This window comes from Triturus cristatus, chromosome 7 (genome assembly GCF_964204655.1).
Source record: "Triturus cristatus chromosome 7, aTriCri1.1, whole genome shotgun sequence".
NCBI classification, from domain to species: domain Eukaryota; kingdom Metazoa; phylum Chordata; class Amphibia; order Caudata; family Salamandridae; genus Triturus; species Triturus cristatus.
Genome location: NC_140590.1, coordinates 684,204,710 through 684,222,471, shown reverse-complemented (window position 1 = coordinate 684,222,471; position 17,762 = coordinate 684,204,710). Strand labels below are relative to the sequence as shown.

The 17,762-nt window shown below is 43.8% G+C and overlaps 1 protein-coding gene across 2 annotated transcripts in view; it reads left to right on the top strand.

Moving 5' to 3' along the window:
* The first annotated feature begins 16,944 nt into the window (after positions 1-16,944).
* The window catches only part of LOC146810339 (uncharacterized), an 83,177-nt gene continuing 82,359 nt past the window's right edge, over positions 16,945-17,762 (top strand). Inside the window, exon 1 of one of the 2 annotated variants that reach the window (XM_085617331.1) lies at positions 16,945-17,367. In XM_085617331.1, the coding sequence (XP_085473457.1) occupies positions 17,317-17,367 (51 nt within the window). In that variant the 5' untranslated portion in view covers positions 16,945-17,316. The remainder of the gene's footprint in view (positions 17,368-17,762) is intronic. The other variant, XM_085617332.1, reaches the window with a different exon arrangement.

The window sequence follows — 17,762 nt, the reverse complement described above, 5'->3', positions numbered from 1 at the left end:
TCCCACAATCACACCAACATTCACACAGCTTTCTAATGACAGTTATCTGCTTCTCAATAACATATACTCCTACGGAATATGAGCTGGCATACTGCATGTCCTTACTGTTTCAAACACAGTAACTTCCTGTGGCAATATCTATTCTCACCCACAAAAACTAACTGCCAAACTTCAACTTGGCCTTCAATTCCTAGTTTGAAAACACATTTCAAGAAACAAACCAAACTAAAAGCACCTTTGTTCAGAACAGAAGTCTCCCTCACTTCTGCAAAAGAAATTTATCGACTGCAGATACCACGAACTTCAAATAAAATACACTCCCTTTTAAATACGAACCGCCAATTACACTTCGTGAATTGTTACACAATTTTCAACACATGTCACACTCAAGGTCTTGCAATGTTCAATACTCCATCCATCATTTCCTTTGGTTTTTGCTTTGTTCGCCATAAGTTGGCAGGGTATGCTCAGACGTGAGTCCTTTGCTCACTTTGCCACTGGATTCAAGCAAGCCTGGCTGAAGACGGCTGAAATGCCAGAAACCGGTCCTAGGAAGCTTGTTTCTGGTCCAGGGAAGACATGGCTTGGCAGTTCGGGCTGGACTGTTCCCATGAGGCACAGGGTCAGACTGATTTGCATATGGCCATGTCTGAACTGGGGTGGCAGAGTGGGCTAAAGAATGGTGATGGATTAAACCCAGATGAGTTGACTGGGGGTGAGTGCTTGCAATGTTCAACACTCCGTCCATCATTTCCTTTGGTTTTTGCTTTGTTCGCCATAAGTTGGCAGGGTATGCTCAGACGTGAGTCCCTTGCTCACTTTGCCACTGGATTCAAGCAAGCCTGGCTGAAGACGGCTGAAATGCCAGAAACCGGTCCTAGGAAGCTTGTTTCCGGTCCAGGGAAGACATGGCTTGGCAGTTCAGGCTGGACTGTTCCCATGAGGCACAGGGTCAGACTGATTTGCATATAGCCATGTCTGAACTGGGGTGGCAGAGTGGGCTAAAGAATGGTGATGGATTAAACCCAGATCAGTTGACTGGGGGTGAGTGCTTGCAATGTTCAACACTCCGTCCATCATTTCCTTTGGTTTTTGCTTTGTTCGCCATAAGTTAGCAGGGTATGCTCAGACGTGAGTCCCTTGCTCACTTTGCCACTGGATTCAAGCAAGCCTGGCTGAAGACGGCTGAAATGCCAGAAACCGGTCCTAGGAAGCTTGTTTCCGGTTCAGGGAAGACATGGCTTGGCAGTTCGGGCTGGACTGTTCCCATGAGGCACAGGGTCAGACTGATTTGCATATGGCCATGTCTGAACTGGGGTGGCAGAGTGGGCTAAAGAATGGTGATGGATTAAACCCAGATCAGTTGACTGGGGGTGAGTGCTTGCAATGTTCAACACTCCGTCCATCATTTCCTTTGGTTTTTGCTTCACACTCAAGGTCTGGCACACTTTTTTAACACAGTCTCCTACAGCCTTCTAACACGCTTTCAAACTGTTCTTCTTTTAATACCAGACTACATTCAGACATTCTTTCGATCATCTCTGGAATAACAGGCACAGTGCCCATAATTCTCACCCTCTTTGCGGCCGTCCTACTACTAATTCTACTTCTAGAAATGGCTACACTCTCTATGGAAACAACTATGTCCAACAGAATACGCCTCTACGCCAAGCTACATCAATACTGAAAAAAAACAGAAAAACGGAAAAACTTTTCGGCTTCCTGCCTCTATCGATTATCGGAGCTAGCTAAAAGATAACATTTATCTACACTTATGCAATATGCGTATGCGTACAACCATCGTTTCATTGCAAAATTTGCCCATTCGACTGGCGAATGGATGTATGCCTTGCCAACATCTCAACAATCGCTCCAGATATCCAGCAGGTAATGGAGTATCTTGAAAACCATGAAAGTGATTGTTCTGGCAGCGGAGCAATAGCGAATGCAATGCAAAAAGGAATCGCACCGCTCCAACATTCGAGGAACATTACTGTCCCTTCGAGGATATGAATTGGATCGCTTTGCTTTTCTCCCACGATGGCAACAATAGCCTCTTGGAACATTACCCATCTCAAGCAGCTGAAGAACGTCTGGACTGGAATCTCCAAGACTTGTAAGAAGCTCACATTATTCTTGAATGGATTTTTTTCCATCTTTCTTTACTTTTTCCTTTACATTTTTTATAATACACTTCAATCCTATCACTTTGATATAATAACTTTCTAAGTATACTCAGACATTTGAACTCTATCCTCATTATTCCCCCTTACGTCTCCAGTCTAACCAGGAATCGGTGATGTATGGCCTATGCAAATACGTATTTACTTCCAAAATTAACCTAAACCTGACACCCATTTAGAACCAACGTCTATTATTTGTGCACACACCTCTCTGCCTGCCTGTTATTCACAAAGACCTTTCACACAATTTTACTCAAAGTCAGCCTCTGCTCAGAACCTCAGGATAAAAATGTAAAAAGACGACTTTGTTTAGGAACTGGTTGGCACAGTGTGGTAATCGTAAACTACCTTTATTTTCATTATACAATGTATTTATTCATATATAATAGCTATTCTGTAGGTCACATAGAACTGTAACATATAATGTGCAATTCACTGATGGAGGAGCTTTGATTTGACTACAGCAGAAGCAATTGGAGTTTGTCTAAGCTCGATGCCTTAGCTCTCTACACAAGAATTTTTTTTGAAACAGCTGAAGACAATGATGTACGGTTTGACTACAAAGGTACCAAATGTGCTTCTCAGAAGCGAAATGTTTGTATTCATCCTCAAAGTTCCAATGTGGGTAGAACTAGTACCAATTCTGACACGCACCAAATTGAATCTACTGTACAACAGATTGCTAACTATTCTGCTGTTGTTACTTTTCTGTTACAGCAAAGCACTACCAAGGTACATAAAAAGTTTGATGACTACATTTTGCAATTTCTTTTTTATTACTTTCTTTTCTTAAACGATACATGTGGTAATCGTATCCTACCTTTATTTTCTTTATAGAATGTAGAGTCATTCAAGTGTAATAGCTATTGTTTATTTCACATGCAACTGTAACATGTAATATACAATTCACCGATGCCGGAGCTTACGTTTGAATACAGCAGAAGTGGTTCAACTTTGCATCAGCTCTTGCACCAGTGAGGCCAATTATGGCACTTAAATAAAGACACTTTCTATATAATTTTCAAACTCCATCCCTTTATTACACACAACCACTTTCTTAGACACAACTCATTTTAACATTTTCCTTCTCTGGCATTGCAACATTCTGCATTATATTCTTCACGATTATTCCTTTATTCCTGCTTCCTAAAAGACTACATTCGACTATTCAGACCAATAGGGATGAGTTGTTCGTTTCACACTCCCTGTATAGAATAAACGCACTTTAACACTACTTACACAGGTATGCTACAGCGGCCAGTATCCTACAGCGCCCACAGCACATCACTTCACAGCAATAAAATCACGACTTACACTCACAGTTTCATCCCCGAGTCTTCATACCGATACCACTAGGTACTTTGCTTCCCACTCCCGCTATACTCTAAATGCATACTAACACCACCTGCACAGATATGCTACAGCGCCCACTATGCTACAGTGCCCAGAGCACATCACTTTACAGCACTCAGCTCACAGTTTAGATGCACAGTTTCATCCCAGAGTGTACCGGCACCTCACCTCAGCACCATCTCACAGTGGGCAAAACAGCACTTTCACACCAGTAGGGATAAATAATTTGCTTCACACTCCTGCTATAGCACACCCTACATACATTGGCATATCATCCGCAATGATCCTGTGTTAGGTAAATTTGTACAAAGGCATCACAGTTCACTGTCAGAAAAGCCAGATCTCTCCATCAAGCTCTGGTCAGCAACATGTTATCCAGTGACACTCAGACAAGACCGATCAGTTCATGGTTAAGTAGAAGGGATGGTTTCATCAAATGCCTTAAATGCAAGGCGTGCATGTTTGGTAAAAACACGACAAGTTTCCCAGTAGACTTCGAGCAATACCATAACAAAAATGCTGAAGGTCTCTCTTATTTTGTCATTGATGCCATCCCAGTGAACAGTAGGGGTGGCAATCGTGAGAAAAAACTACGTAAACTTGAATCCTGCTACATTATTAAACTTAACACAAAGATTCCAGATGGGTTAAACATGGAAGAAGATTTACATACCCATTTATAGATTCCTCCCGACCCCTTTTCAGGTTTTATTTTATTTTAAGATATTTGGACAGTGTTATACTACAGACGATATGTGTTACATAGGTTTTCAATTTATGTCATTTTGTGCATTTTGCCCACTTGGGCACAACATCACATATTAATTAGCTGATTACTGTCAGTTATAGGACTGGATACACTTAACTTTGACTAAATTTATTGGTTTACTTAAACGCAATATTGGTCTCGTATACAGTTTTCGGCTTTTTTAACAAGATCAGGCTATGATTGGACCACTAGGGTCGAAACTGTGGTTTAGCCTATTCTGCGAAAATAGTGCGCTATTGACAAACGCTACAGTGTAATTTTGAAATATAACACAATGAAATTTATGTTGTTTAACTATGAAATGACCATGAATAATTGAGTTTGTATTCTGGTATTTTACCTTTAATAACTTCAATTGCTGTGACACACTACGAGAAACTACTAGTCTGTTGTCCAGTTTTATTGTTGTAGTTCACATGTGACTTGTTAATATTCACAGTTTAAAAAAAGCCATTGTAACTTTATTGAATTGCTAGTGAACAAGCCTGCAGGACAGGCGAAATGCGTCTAGCATTTTCAGCTGGCATTAAACATTTATTTTGCGCACAGACACGGCGTCGATTACTTTTGTTGTGAAAGTTTGGCGGAAATATATATATATATATATATATATATATATTATCTACTGGCGGTCGCCAGTAGATAGTTATAGTTAGGACCGTGTTTCCATAGGAAATCCGCAACATTCTATTTGGAATAACTTTGGCGCCGGTTGACGAATCCTCGCAAAATTTTCAAAATAGGTGGGGCGCTCCGCTCCGCTCCTACCCTGAAAGTCTCGGGGGGATTCGTCAAGCGGGGGCTGAGAAAAAAGGGGGGTCCCAAAACGCGTTTTCCCCATGCATTTTTCCATAGGACCTTTAGTCCGAGCTACAGCCCGAACGGCTGAACAGAATTACTTGAAATTTGGCAGAGAGGTAGTCCTCAGGTCAGAGATGTGCCTTTTGCAGGTCTGGTGTAAATCTGTTCAGTAGGTCCTGAGAAAATAGCATTTAAATCAATATATATATATCTGAAAGCGCGCTCCGTGCGCTTACGGTAAGCTTACTGTACGCGTACGGTGCCGTGCGCGAGCTCAATTCTGATTGGTGGTTACATGACTGTAAACATTCGAATCGGTCGAAATCAGAAAGTGTCGGCCGCCATTTTCCGTCTCTCGCACTGAAAAACAAAGGTGGATAACGTGAAAAGGGGGCAACGGAGAGAGTTGCAGACCCCCTAGCGTTTGTCAGGGCGTCCACGAAGGACCAAAAAGTACGAAAAATACATTTAATAATTTTTAAAAAAAATCGCGGAGTGCGCGTACGGTAAGCTTACCGTACGCGCACGGCAAAAAAAACTAAAAAAAAAAAAAACGAAATAACAATCACATTTATTAAATAAATTGAAGGACCTTTCACAACGAAGCGCATCATATGTCCTCCATGTGCGCAAGGTGCGCGAAGCGCATCGTGCGTACATGGCCCATCTAGCGTAACGTGGGCACGCGTAGCGCACCGCGTGCCCACCGTGCGTGCACGGCACTAACTGCGTAAAGTGGGCGCACGGTGCGCGAAGCGCACCGCGTGCTCACTGTGCGCGCACGGTGCGCGAAGCGCACCGTGCGCGCACGGAACGAACTGCGTTAAGTGGGCGCGCAAGCCACGAATGGCGTAAAGTAACTTAGCATTTAAAAAAACGTACAAATTCACTGAAAAAACCATAGGTTTCACACACGTTATAGTTAGGAATTAGCATTCAAAAAACCTTGCAAATTCACTGAAAAAACCATAGGTTTCACACATGTTATAGTTAGCGGAAATTTTACTGATAAAAAACCAATGAAATTCCCCCGTTATAGTTAGTGCAGGCAACTATAACTCACGCGACCGCAATCTTCTGCTGATGACATATGTGTCTTTATGAAAAAAAAATATTTGTAATATATGTATAGCTAAAAATTTATGGAAGAAGACATGGGCAAATAAGTGTCTAAATACAGTATTAGCATCAGCAGAGGATTGCGGTCGCGTGAGTTATAGTTGCCTGCACTAACTATAACGGGGGAATTTCATTGGTTTTTTATCAGTAAAATTTCCGCTAACTATAACATGTGTGAAACCTATGGTTTTTTCAGTGAATATATATATAGGTATATATATATATATATATTCATCCAAAAGAAAAATGCTCCAGCAAATGAGGCGCCACACACTGCATGTTATTTTTATCCATTTATTTGGCAGTCTGTAAAGGGTTCTGCATTCCTTCACCAGTGTTGTTTTTAGCATCTGAATCTTTCTACCAAACGTGTTTCGGGTACTCTTTACCCTTGGTCACTGGCTTGGGCCCCAGGAGAACAATGGCGTGACTTTAGTGCACCTGTGCACTTTTAATTAATCCGCCGCAGTGGTGCAAAGCATTCTGGTTGATTGAATTCAACAAAGTATTTCCACAATGGGCTCGCCATCATATCTCCTGGAAAATGTGCAATTTATTAAAATAAACCATAGTGGGTTGCTTAGTGTCCAAAAACAGAGCCTTCACCTTTTTGTGTCTGCCAAACTGGACATGCTATTCCTACAGCGCTCTCCATTCACCAGCGCTGCAGATCCGCTATTGTTTGCAGCAGGGCACCCTCGCGGTCCTGAGTCGACCGCTACAAATCCAAAAGAAAATTGCTCCAGCAAATGAGGCGCCTCACATAGCGTGTTATTTTCATCCATTTATTTGGCAGTCCGGGTCTGCATTCTTTCACCAGCGTTTTTTTCAGCATTGCCCCTTAATCTGGATCTTTTTGCCAAACGCGTTTTGGGTACTCTTTACCCTTGGTCACTGGCTTGGGCCCCAAGAGATCAATGGCGTGACTTTGGTGCACCTCTGCACTTTTAATTACTCCGCCCCAATGGTGCAAAGCATCCTGGTTAATTGATTTCAACAAAGTATTTCCACAATGGGCGCGATCATGTTTCCATAGGAAAAGCGTTTTTTGTTTTGCCAACAACTTTGGCGCCACATGAAGCATCTTTATGAAATTTCCAAAACGTGTGCCTCAGTCAGTTCAGGTGCTTTGTTAAAAGTTTCAGGATGTTCCGTCAAGCCGGGGCAATAAAAAGGGGGGTCCCAAAAAGCGTTTTCCCCATGCATTTACCTATGGGGATTTTGAACACAGCCTGAATCGTTGAACTGAATTACACAAAATTTGGCAGAATGCTAGATGTTGGCCCAGAAAGCACACTTTTAGTGATTTAGAATAAATCTGTTCAGTAGTTTTAGAGACATTTAAATTGAAAAAATACAGATATCTGGAGATGCGGATCCCTGCAGTAGACTCACGATCCACAGTCCCCGTGCAGGAATTGAATTGGCTGCCAACACTTCAACCAGAAAGTGTTGGCAGTCATCTTGGGACTCAAGTCTCAGAAATAATGTAAAAATAAAGAAAAGGTGGCAGAGTAGGAATACCCTGACCCCCAGATATGGTTGGGGGAGGGTCCCACCGGGATTAAAAGCATTTTTGTATTCTATTTTGCCGCAAATTCGCAGTTGGACCCACAGCAAAATTGTCCCTACCTAAAAGAAGAAAGGAACGGACAACACTGCCCCCCTCTTGGATCCATAGATGGACCTGGGGACTCCCCACTCCCCAGGGCCATCTCCTCCTATGTCCCGGTGTGACTACCCCGGGACATAGCTGTGTGCTATGGCTTAGAGGGAACTTTACCTCTCCCGCCAAGCCACAGCAAACTGTGCTCCACGTTGAGCAAGCGAGTGCATGTTCAGCAGCTCTCTATCTGTCAAAGCAATGACAGCTCCCACAGGGGGTGGGGAGCCGGCAGGGTCCTTGGGGGCCTTTAGGCTCCACCGCGGTCCCCAACAGAGTGGGGGCCCTCAAGTGAGGTCAGTCCCTGGGGTCAGTCCCTGGGGGATGGTGTCCCCGGGGCCAAAATCGGCCTGGAGAAGGGGGCCACTCAGCCCCACTCCTTTTAAGCTATTAAATTTTTTTTTTTAAGCGGGGTCCCTGTGGCCGAAATTGGCCTGGGGAGAGGGGTGAATATATAGATGCGCAAATCAGAATGCTCCTTTTTAGGTCTCGTCTAGCGTTACAGTGCGAATGCGCTGCCATCGCTTTGCGAGGCATGCAGTATTTACTGTAGTGTGGAAGCTTAGTGGAAGCTCCACCCACTCTCTGCCCATTGGCTTTTGTCTTAAATGCTGCCTTCAGATTGGTTTGAGGCTTGTTAGTCCCTCCTCATTCATCATTTGTATCCTTCCACGGCTATGGGCTCCTTTACTCCTGAAACTATTTTCTTTTAGGTCTTGCCAAGCGTTGTAGCGCAAATGCGCTGCCATCGCTTTGCGAGACATGCAGTATATACTGTAGTGTGGAAGCTTCGTGGAAGCTCCACCCACTCCCTGCCCATTGGCTTTTGTATTAATCAATGCCTTCTCATTGGTTTGAGGCTTGTTAGTCCTTCCTCATTCATCATTTGTATCCTTCCACGGCTATTGGCCCCTTTACTCCTAACACTATTTTCTTCCCTGTCTCCCCACCCCACCGCCCCCTCCCTCAGTCTGTGACTTCTCACCCTCCCCCACCACTCCCGTTCGTGTTTTCTTGCCTGCCGGCACTTCCGTTTTCATCTTTATTATTGCAACCTTGAAATATGCGAGTTCAAGATACGAGCTGTACAAAAACTTCTCGTGTTTAATGAACTAGATTTTAATGTTACTCTAAATATAATAAGACTCTAGGCAACATTTGGGGTATGCATGGCAACTGACGCCTCTTAGTTCACAAATGGCGTTGTTGTCAGGCGGAAGGAGCGGCAGTGTTTTAACTCATGCTTAAAACGAGCACTTTGAATAACTTCCTCTCAGTTCAGTGCTATAATCTTGTGTACTGAGGTGACTCACTAAAGAAATGTACTTTTTTTAATCCTGAAGAGACATTATCACACATTTACATCATGTTGACTGTATGATTAACATGCCAATCATTTTCTCGGCTCGCCCATTGGCTCGTATACACTTGACTCGTCTCCCGCTGGATCTACATGTTAATTAATATATTGGCTCGCGCACCTCTAACAAAGAGAGATGAATGGATACATGACAGAGAGCCCGGTAGATGGTAGAGAAATAGACTGGTGCAGACAAACAGACAAAGTCAGTCTCCATTGCCTCACATCAGAATCATTCCTTTCAATAACCTGCAAATCTGCCGGCAACTCCCGCATGCCCCAACCTCATCGCCCTCACCTATTCTTAGCAGAAGCAGCAGATTCTGAGCTGTGCCCTGCTGGTGCAGAGGAGCACGGCAGAGTCTGTACAAACGCTGGGATCCCTAGTATCTCCAGGTGGGCACCTAAGCCTTCCGGGTTCCTTCACACTCAGGATAAATGAATACATTTTGTTCTGTGCTTTAGTCACCCCTCAGTGAGCACTGTCTGGTAGATGAAGCTCTGTGTTAATAAACACATTCAAAGAGGTGATTGTGTACAAACAAACAACTGCCACAATACCATACGCATTGAATATTTGTAAACTGGGGGGAAATAGAAGCTAAAACCCCTATTCCCATCCCCTGGTCGGATCACTATCTAGTCCCTTTCACCATTCGTATTCCTGGAAGCACACCCCCGCAGCCAACATTATTGTATCATCTTAGGCGGAATTGGGCTACTTTCTCCCAGCCTAAATTCTGCGAGGCACTGACTAAGGGGGGGAGCCCGGGGGGGGATGACGCTGACACGGCTAACACTAACCTTTGCAATCGCATCTCTGAGGCACTGGACTTTACAGCTCCTCTTCAAAAAGCCAAATCCGGGGGCCGTGTTCAAAAAACTGCCCCATGGTTCAACGTGGAATTAAGAGCCATGAAAACCACACTGAAAAGAACCGAAAGAGATTGGCGCAGGACTTTCTCCAAAGAATCTAGAGCCATCTACCTGACTAACAGACGACTCTACCATGGCCAAATCAGAAAATCCAAAACAGCATACTATGCGTCTAGAATCAGTGAAGCTGGTAATTCAACGAAAGAGCTGTTTTCACTCTATAAAACTCTTTCGAGCGGAAAATCAGTCAATGTCCCAGTTGATTGTTCCCCCGAATCATGCAATAAAATTGCAGACTTCTTTTCAGAAAAAATAGCCAAAATCTATTCAGCATTCCCAACGCAGCCTATAACTGGGACAGAATTTGTCGAAAGCCCCAGGGAATGGGGAGATAGTCACAGACTGACCCACTTTTTCGTCCCGCCCCCAGAAGATTTCCTAATAATTTGTAGATCTGTGAGGTCGGGTTCTCCACGGGACCCTACCACACCTAAACGTCTAGCGGATAGTCTGGTGGTATTAGAACCTTACATCAGACATCTACTAGACGTGTCTTTTAGTACCATGACAGTACCTAAAGACTGGAAAAAGGCGGTGGTCCTACCTTTAAGGAAGAAACCTACCATTAGTTTTGAGAAACTTGAGAACCTGCGGCCAATCTCACTCCTACCATACCTAGCCAAAGTAGCCAAAAAAACGGTCAATCTACAACTGATGGATTTCGTTGAAAAAGCCACATTATTACACGATACTCAATTCGGCTTTCGTCCCCGTCACTCTACAGAATCTGCATTACTGACGGCGGTGGAATCCCTACGTCAGGGGGCGGATGAGGGTCACACCATGGCCCTCATCCTACTGGACCTGAGTGCAGCATTTGACACTGTAGCTCATGCCAACTTGCTACAGTGTTTGAATAACGGAGGAATATCTGAGGCTGCACTTCAATGGATCCAATCCTTCCTGACTGGGAGAAGCTTCCAAGTCCGCCTGGGTGATCACTACTCTAGAGACATAGGTCTGGGACAGGGTGTTCCCCAGGGATCATCCCTGAGCCCAACTTTGTTTAATCTTTATGTCTCTCCAGTGGCCTCAATTGCCGCGAGTCATGGACTGAAAATCGTGTCATATGCCGATGACACGCAGTTGGTTATCTCCCTCTCACGAGTGCCCGGACTTGCTATGGACAGTTTCAGAGCTTGCATGCAAGATCTTGCAACCTGGATGTCCACTAATTGCCTGAAATTAAATGGCAACAAGACCGAGGTACTCGTGGTGGGGGGGAGTCCTTCCGCCTGGTCGTCGGCATGGTGGCCCCCAGGCCTAGGGCAGGCACCTATACCCCGTCAGGAAGTTAAAAACCTGGGCGTATGGCTCGATGCGGACCTGTCTTTTGGACCCCAAATAAACCGAGTGGCGGGTGTCTGCTTTAGCGTTTTAAAAATCTTACGCAAGGTCCTTGCTCTCCTTCCTATGTCCGCCCGGAGAACGCTGGTACATGCCCTCGTGACATCGCGCCTAGACTATGGCAACCTATTGTATTTAGGAGCCACCTGTAAGGCAATAAACCGCCTCCAGGTATTGCAGAACGCGGCAGCCCGCCTCATCCTTAAAACTCCTAATAGATCGGATTCGAAAGCTGCCCTTCACACTCTCCACTGGCTGCCAGTGAGAAGCAGAATGGAATTTAAAGCCCTCTGTACCTGCCATCGCATTCTTGCTCGGAAAGCTCCTATACCACTCCTGAACCTTGTTACCAAGTATGTACCTTCTCGCGCTCTGCGCTCTTCTCACGGAGGTCTACTGGTGGTCCCTAGGGTCAGAAAGGCTCGCATGGGTGGACGCTCTTTTCGCCATTTGGCAGCGAAGCGCTGGAACGCCCTGCCTCTTAATCTCCGCCTAGACCCCTCGGAATCCAGCTTCCGGAAGAACTTAAAAACTCACCTTTTTTCAAGATAGTCGAGCCCACTCCTCACTACTGCTTTGAGTCTTTCAGCTGTAGCGCGGGGACACGCTTTCTAGCGTAACCAAGCGCTTTATAAACCTCCCTAATAATAATAATAATGTGTAGTTAAATACGTGCTCATCGAGTACCTCATTGGCTGATCATTCCATGGCACTACCAAAATTACATTTGGACACATTTGCTCAACTGTAAAACACTCCCTTCAATGGGTCATTTAACAACTCGGGGCTTTGGGGTTAGGTAACCTACTTTGGATGCTGTGCAAAAGAGTAAATACAAAAATTAATGCAATGAAACTAAGCAACCAGTACTGTCTAAAACACTGTTAAAAACTGACACGCGTTCTGTCATTTTGTTTAGTAATATTGATTTTCTCATAAATGCGAGTAAAGTACTCCTAATATCTTAATGAAATCTGCACACATTTAACTAATAGCACCGGGCGACCTTTGACAACTAGGCAATGAATACATTTTCATGTACCTCCGAAGCCCCTCTGCCCCCCACACCCCCTTGGCAAACTTCATTTCCGCCCAGTGTTTGGGGGAGAACCAGGATGCAGGAGAGTGAGTCAAATAGTCTAGAAAATGAAAGAGAAGCCGGGATTCGGATTCACATGCTCCTATCCCGATCGCGTTGGTTAGTCTGTAACCACTACTTTTGTTAATGAGTTTTGCATTAGTAAAGCACCACGGTGTGTATGTGTGGCGATACTTCACCCATGAGGTACGAACCAAGCAATTGTTGACACAATCCACACTTTGCATCTTTTGCAATATATTTATTACGAAATGCAGGACCTTTCCAAGGGATTTTGCACACTACATACATTCACTCCAAAAATAAAACTTGTAGGTAAAAGCATTGCCATTTACAATGTCAATAGCTCTAACTCACAAATGCGAGAGCTATTTGCATTGCAAATGCTTGTTTAAATTGGCACTCCCGCAAGAGTCTCTTGAGCTTCTTGTGAACCCAACTGTCCAGCTATACAATTATTTTTTAGCCTTAATTTCCCAAAAATGGATTTACACCAAAACACAAAAAGCACAATCTGCAAACCAAGATCTAGCGTCTTGCTAAATTTGTTGAAATTTAGTTTTTGCTGTAGCTCATCTTAAACAAGTCTATGAAAAATGCATTTTGAATTTTGTGATTTGAGACCTTCATTTTTCTCAGCCCATACTTGACAGATTACTCCAAAACTTTACAGGAAGCAGCTGAGGTGCATGAACTTTAGGGACAGGTTTGTAAAGATTTTTCAAATGGGGTACAAACTTATTAGCAAACCAAAAAACATTCTTTCTATGGAAAAGCAGACCTAACCATAACTATAGATCTATAGATCTATATATATATACACATATACATATATATACAGATACCTGCACTTTCTTAATTGAAAAGCATGTTGCAGTATTGTGAAAGCGGGCCAGACAATGACCTGTGTTGGGCGGCACCTTCCTCATTCAGAAGCCTGGACAAAGAAGGTGCCACCCAACACAGGTCACCATCCGACCTATTTCCACAATATTGCAACAAGTTTTCCAATTGCGAAAGTACAGGTGCACTCATGGAGAAGTTAGGTAAACTGCTTCATTTTGCAGAAGTTTCATGGCCTGGTTCATGGTAAGAAGCTAAGCTTTTCCAGCGCACTATGGACACCCCATGATGTGACACACAAGGGCATAAACAGTTGAAATGCCATGCTCGTGCCACAACCCCATTTCCAATATGCTCAAAATATATCACAATTCACCCAAATTCATACATACGGTTAATCAATATATCGATAACTACTATAGATTTTATTTTCAGTCTTCAATCCTAGATTGTGTTCTAAACCACCAGTCAGTCAAGAAATACTTCTTGTCGTGTCCCTCGTCCCACAACAGAAGAAGCACATGAAGTCAGGAAAGTAGGGATGACTGTTCTTTATTCTCTTGTTGGTCAGGCCTGGCACCTGGCTGTTGGAGACCCTTGGAACACCTCCTGCCCTTGTGTCAGCATGCAGTATGTATACCCTTCCCAAAGGGAGGCCTGTGTACAACCTTCTCTGCCCCTACTGATCAGAAGCAGTGTCCGGTGTCCATTGCAGAGAACAGGGTGTGCAGGGTCATAGTGCCCTGCTGCAATCCGTCACTCCAACACTTCTGTTCATCGCAAGCAAAGATGAATAAAATACCAATAGAAACGTTGTCTAAATATTACTCATCATTTGCTCCAGTAGTTTCAATCTTCACAAATTTCCTCGCCGTTCATTATGGTGGAAAAATCATAAGCATCGCATACACAGTTATAAATCAGCTAGCACAATGATTTTCTGATGAGCTTCAAAAATGGAAAAGTGTGTTATCTTTAATGGGAACATCGTTAGTGGACTGTCTTCCCCCTCCCCACTTGAATTACCAATCCAACTGGCATTGGTAACTGCAACTAAGTGTCTGGGTGAAACGCTTCCGATTTGTGGTGTTGATCACCGGGTTTCTAATCCCGATGAGGATGTGGTCTTTTAACTGTCGCACGGGGAACTGCCTTGTGTAGTATTATTACAAAGGGTGATAATCCTTGCCCAGTGCTTCCTGTTCAACTAGGTAATAGGTAAATTTGGATAGAGGAGACCCAAGTCAGAAGAAAGTATGTTTTCTGCTTCAGCATATGAACTGTAATGTTACTTGTCTATAGTATGGGCAGCTATACATGCCATTTTAGGGAATAATACATTCAGATTGACTTTTGTATTTAAGCAAACCACATGATGTCAATCTTAGAAGAACCCAACTATGGATTCTAATATTTGACAAGTTTTCATGCAATTAGAAGTCTGTTGCATGGGGGACCGTAAACTCTATGTCTGTATAACAAGGAAGACATTTGTGGTTACTATGTACTTTCTGGTTGTAGCAGAGAGAATGCCACCTTTCAGGTATTTGATGATTACCTCGATATAGTGGTTGGTAGTAGCCCCTTGTCTCTAGGAGCTTGATACAAATGAGCAGTCGTTTTGTTGCAGGTGCTTGAGATCTCTTTGGAGTTTGTGATCCTGCTCTGAGCTGACACTGTTCCTTTCTTTCTACGGGTATGACATATGAGTCCAGATCAGGCCTGTCCCCATGTCCTATTGTGTTCCCCGACAATCAGTTTGTCTCTGTCCCATTTCAAACACTACATTAAACCACTAAGGAGCTATGTGTGCCGTAAACACACATGGCCACCAGTACAGAGATGACAAGTAATGTCAAATTATTGGGTTTTACTTTCGACTGCCTTTAACTTAAAGTCTCGTTCAGGAATCTCTATCAGTCTTGTAACTTATGGGCTTGTTTCTTGAAGAAACTGAAATGTTGTATCTCAGAGCGTATTTGAAAGCAGTTGTTCATGTCTTCTGGGTGGATACTGGAAACACTGTCCTGGTGGAGCTAACCCTGTGTTTATGGTAGCATTGGAAGCTCTGCTGTCAAGGTAGCCACAGGCATGGACGTGTGTGCTCGTGTCACCCAGCGGATTCTGATTCCAGTCCATCTGATTCTTCCTTCGGCCATGGCCTCAGCTGCTTTTCAGAAGGCAGTGTTTCTCGTACAGCAAAGTTGTCTCCCATCAGGGGTGGCACTGTTATAACAGACTCAAAACATTGACACCCATCACGGGAATAGTCTATTGCTCTCTAATTGTTTTGCAGTTTAGGAAGCAACTGAATGTCCCTCTGTTTTTTTTGTTTCTTGTAATCTGACGGTTTGTATTGATGTATTTTATAATGTTTCTTAATTATTCTTCCTGTTGTCTTATGCTTTTAAATTTCTTATGCTGTGCAAACCTTAGACTTGTTGGCAGCGCTACTAGTATTCTATAACTAATACATCATTCTTGTATTATTGTTCTTATTATTAATAATATTATTATTAGTAGCAGCTATTTATCTCCCCGCCTTTACCAATTATGGGAATACCTGCCAAGTTTCCTATTGATTAAGAGACTGCAGCCTGTGCTCTAGAACATTTAACACTTAAGGGCAGATTTACAAGCCCCTTGCGCCTCTTTTACGCCGCCGTTGCGTCACTTTTGTGATGCAGCGGCGGCACAAAGCCAGCGCCATGGTGCGGGGTACTTATAACGTGACGCATCTGGGAGATGCGTCAGGTTGTAAAGCCCTGCGCCACATGTAGGCGTTCCGGCTCAAGGGGGGGCGTTCTGGCGCAGGAACGCCTCCTAAAAGTGGCTGAGTGAAATCTACAAGATTTCACTCAGCCACTTTTAAGGCCATGCTGCGTCAAAACCCTGCGCCTGCTTGAAGCAGGTGTAAGGATTGACACAGCATTTTAAAGATAGGGCACCCCCGAGCCTTGCTGGAGCTGCGTTGCGCTTGCGACGCAACTCCAGCAATGCGCCGCATCCATGGTGGCGGAGCCGTGACACACAATAACTGGCGCATCCCTGCTGATATGCAGGGATGCGCCAGTTATTGTATATCTGCCCCTTCATTTCTACCTACAGATAAGTGCAGGGAAATTTAGAAGATATGTCGTTCCTCTCAATCAAAACACTTATTATACATTGTATTCGTAAATAAAATGTTTGCATGACATGGACATCAATTGTAAAAGGAAAGAGAAGAGGACTGTTTTACACTTTTCACTCTTGTTATTGAAAACATATTTAAACATGTAAGAAAATGGATATGAAAAATGGTATATAGTGTATAAAGAAAACAGAATCACTATCTCAAAGGGCTAAAAAAATTCCCCACCGTGGTTAAAAGCAATCATCACTAGGCAAAGGAAATATACAGATTTGATCGGATTTCATCATAATCGAAACTGATACTACTATTTAGTTTGCCTTTGGAGCTGTAAAGGCACAGTTGAATAGTTGCTTCAATGGTACACTCCACCTTTGTTTTCATTCTCCCCAGGCACCAAAGGAATGGCACATTCCGGCGACACCCGCCTGCCAAAGAAGGAAGTGGCTTATTGTTCGAGTTCAGATAGAGTTTCGAGATAAAATTTAGCTCCCCAATGAGAGCAGCATTTCGGTGCAGCACGCATGATGCGATGATAGATAGCGAAAGGACAGCTCGAATCCGGAAAAGGATTACGTGTTTTCAAAGGTCTTATGACCGGACTTGAGAACAAAGCAAACTTTGTGAAAACATTAAGAGGGCATTACGCGTCTCTCTACTTCATTGCGCCAGCTCCGAGCTCCTCTTGAATTACTCGACCCTAAGCTAACATGTTCTGTTTCTCATGCTGTGACTGCTGTACCACTTCGAGTGCCGATGAGGTAAGCTCCCCACTAGCTTCTTTGTCCAAGATCGAAACTATAAAGAAAGGGAGACGGAGGTTCAGGTGACAGGAAATCTCTGAACACAAACCCAGGAGGGCGGAGCTAGGCAACAGCCACGCAGGGGTTTATATAAAACTGCTAACGTGATAATCGTGCACTATCTGGGCAGGCAATGGGGTCTAGTAGTAGAGTTATAACTTGTTCAATGTCACAAGCGATGGCTTGTTTCCTCTTCCGGGTTTTCATTGAACTACTTGCATTCTGGGAGCCGTAGTCTTAGTTCACTCAGTTCAGCCAATTAGATAAAAGCCTGTGGTTGTAAGTGTTTGTTAAAGGAAACACAGATTTTGAAACTCAGTGTGCTCAAGTAACGATGTGTTGCCTCGCCCAAC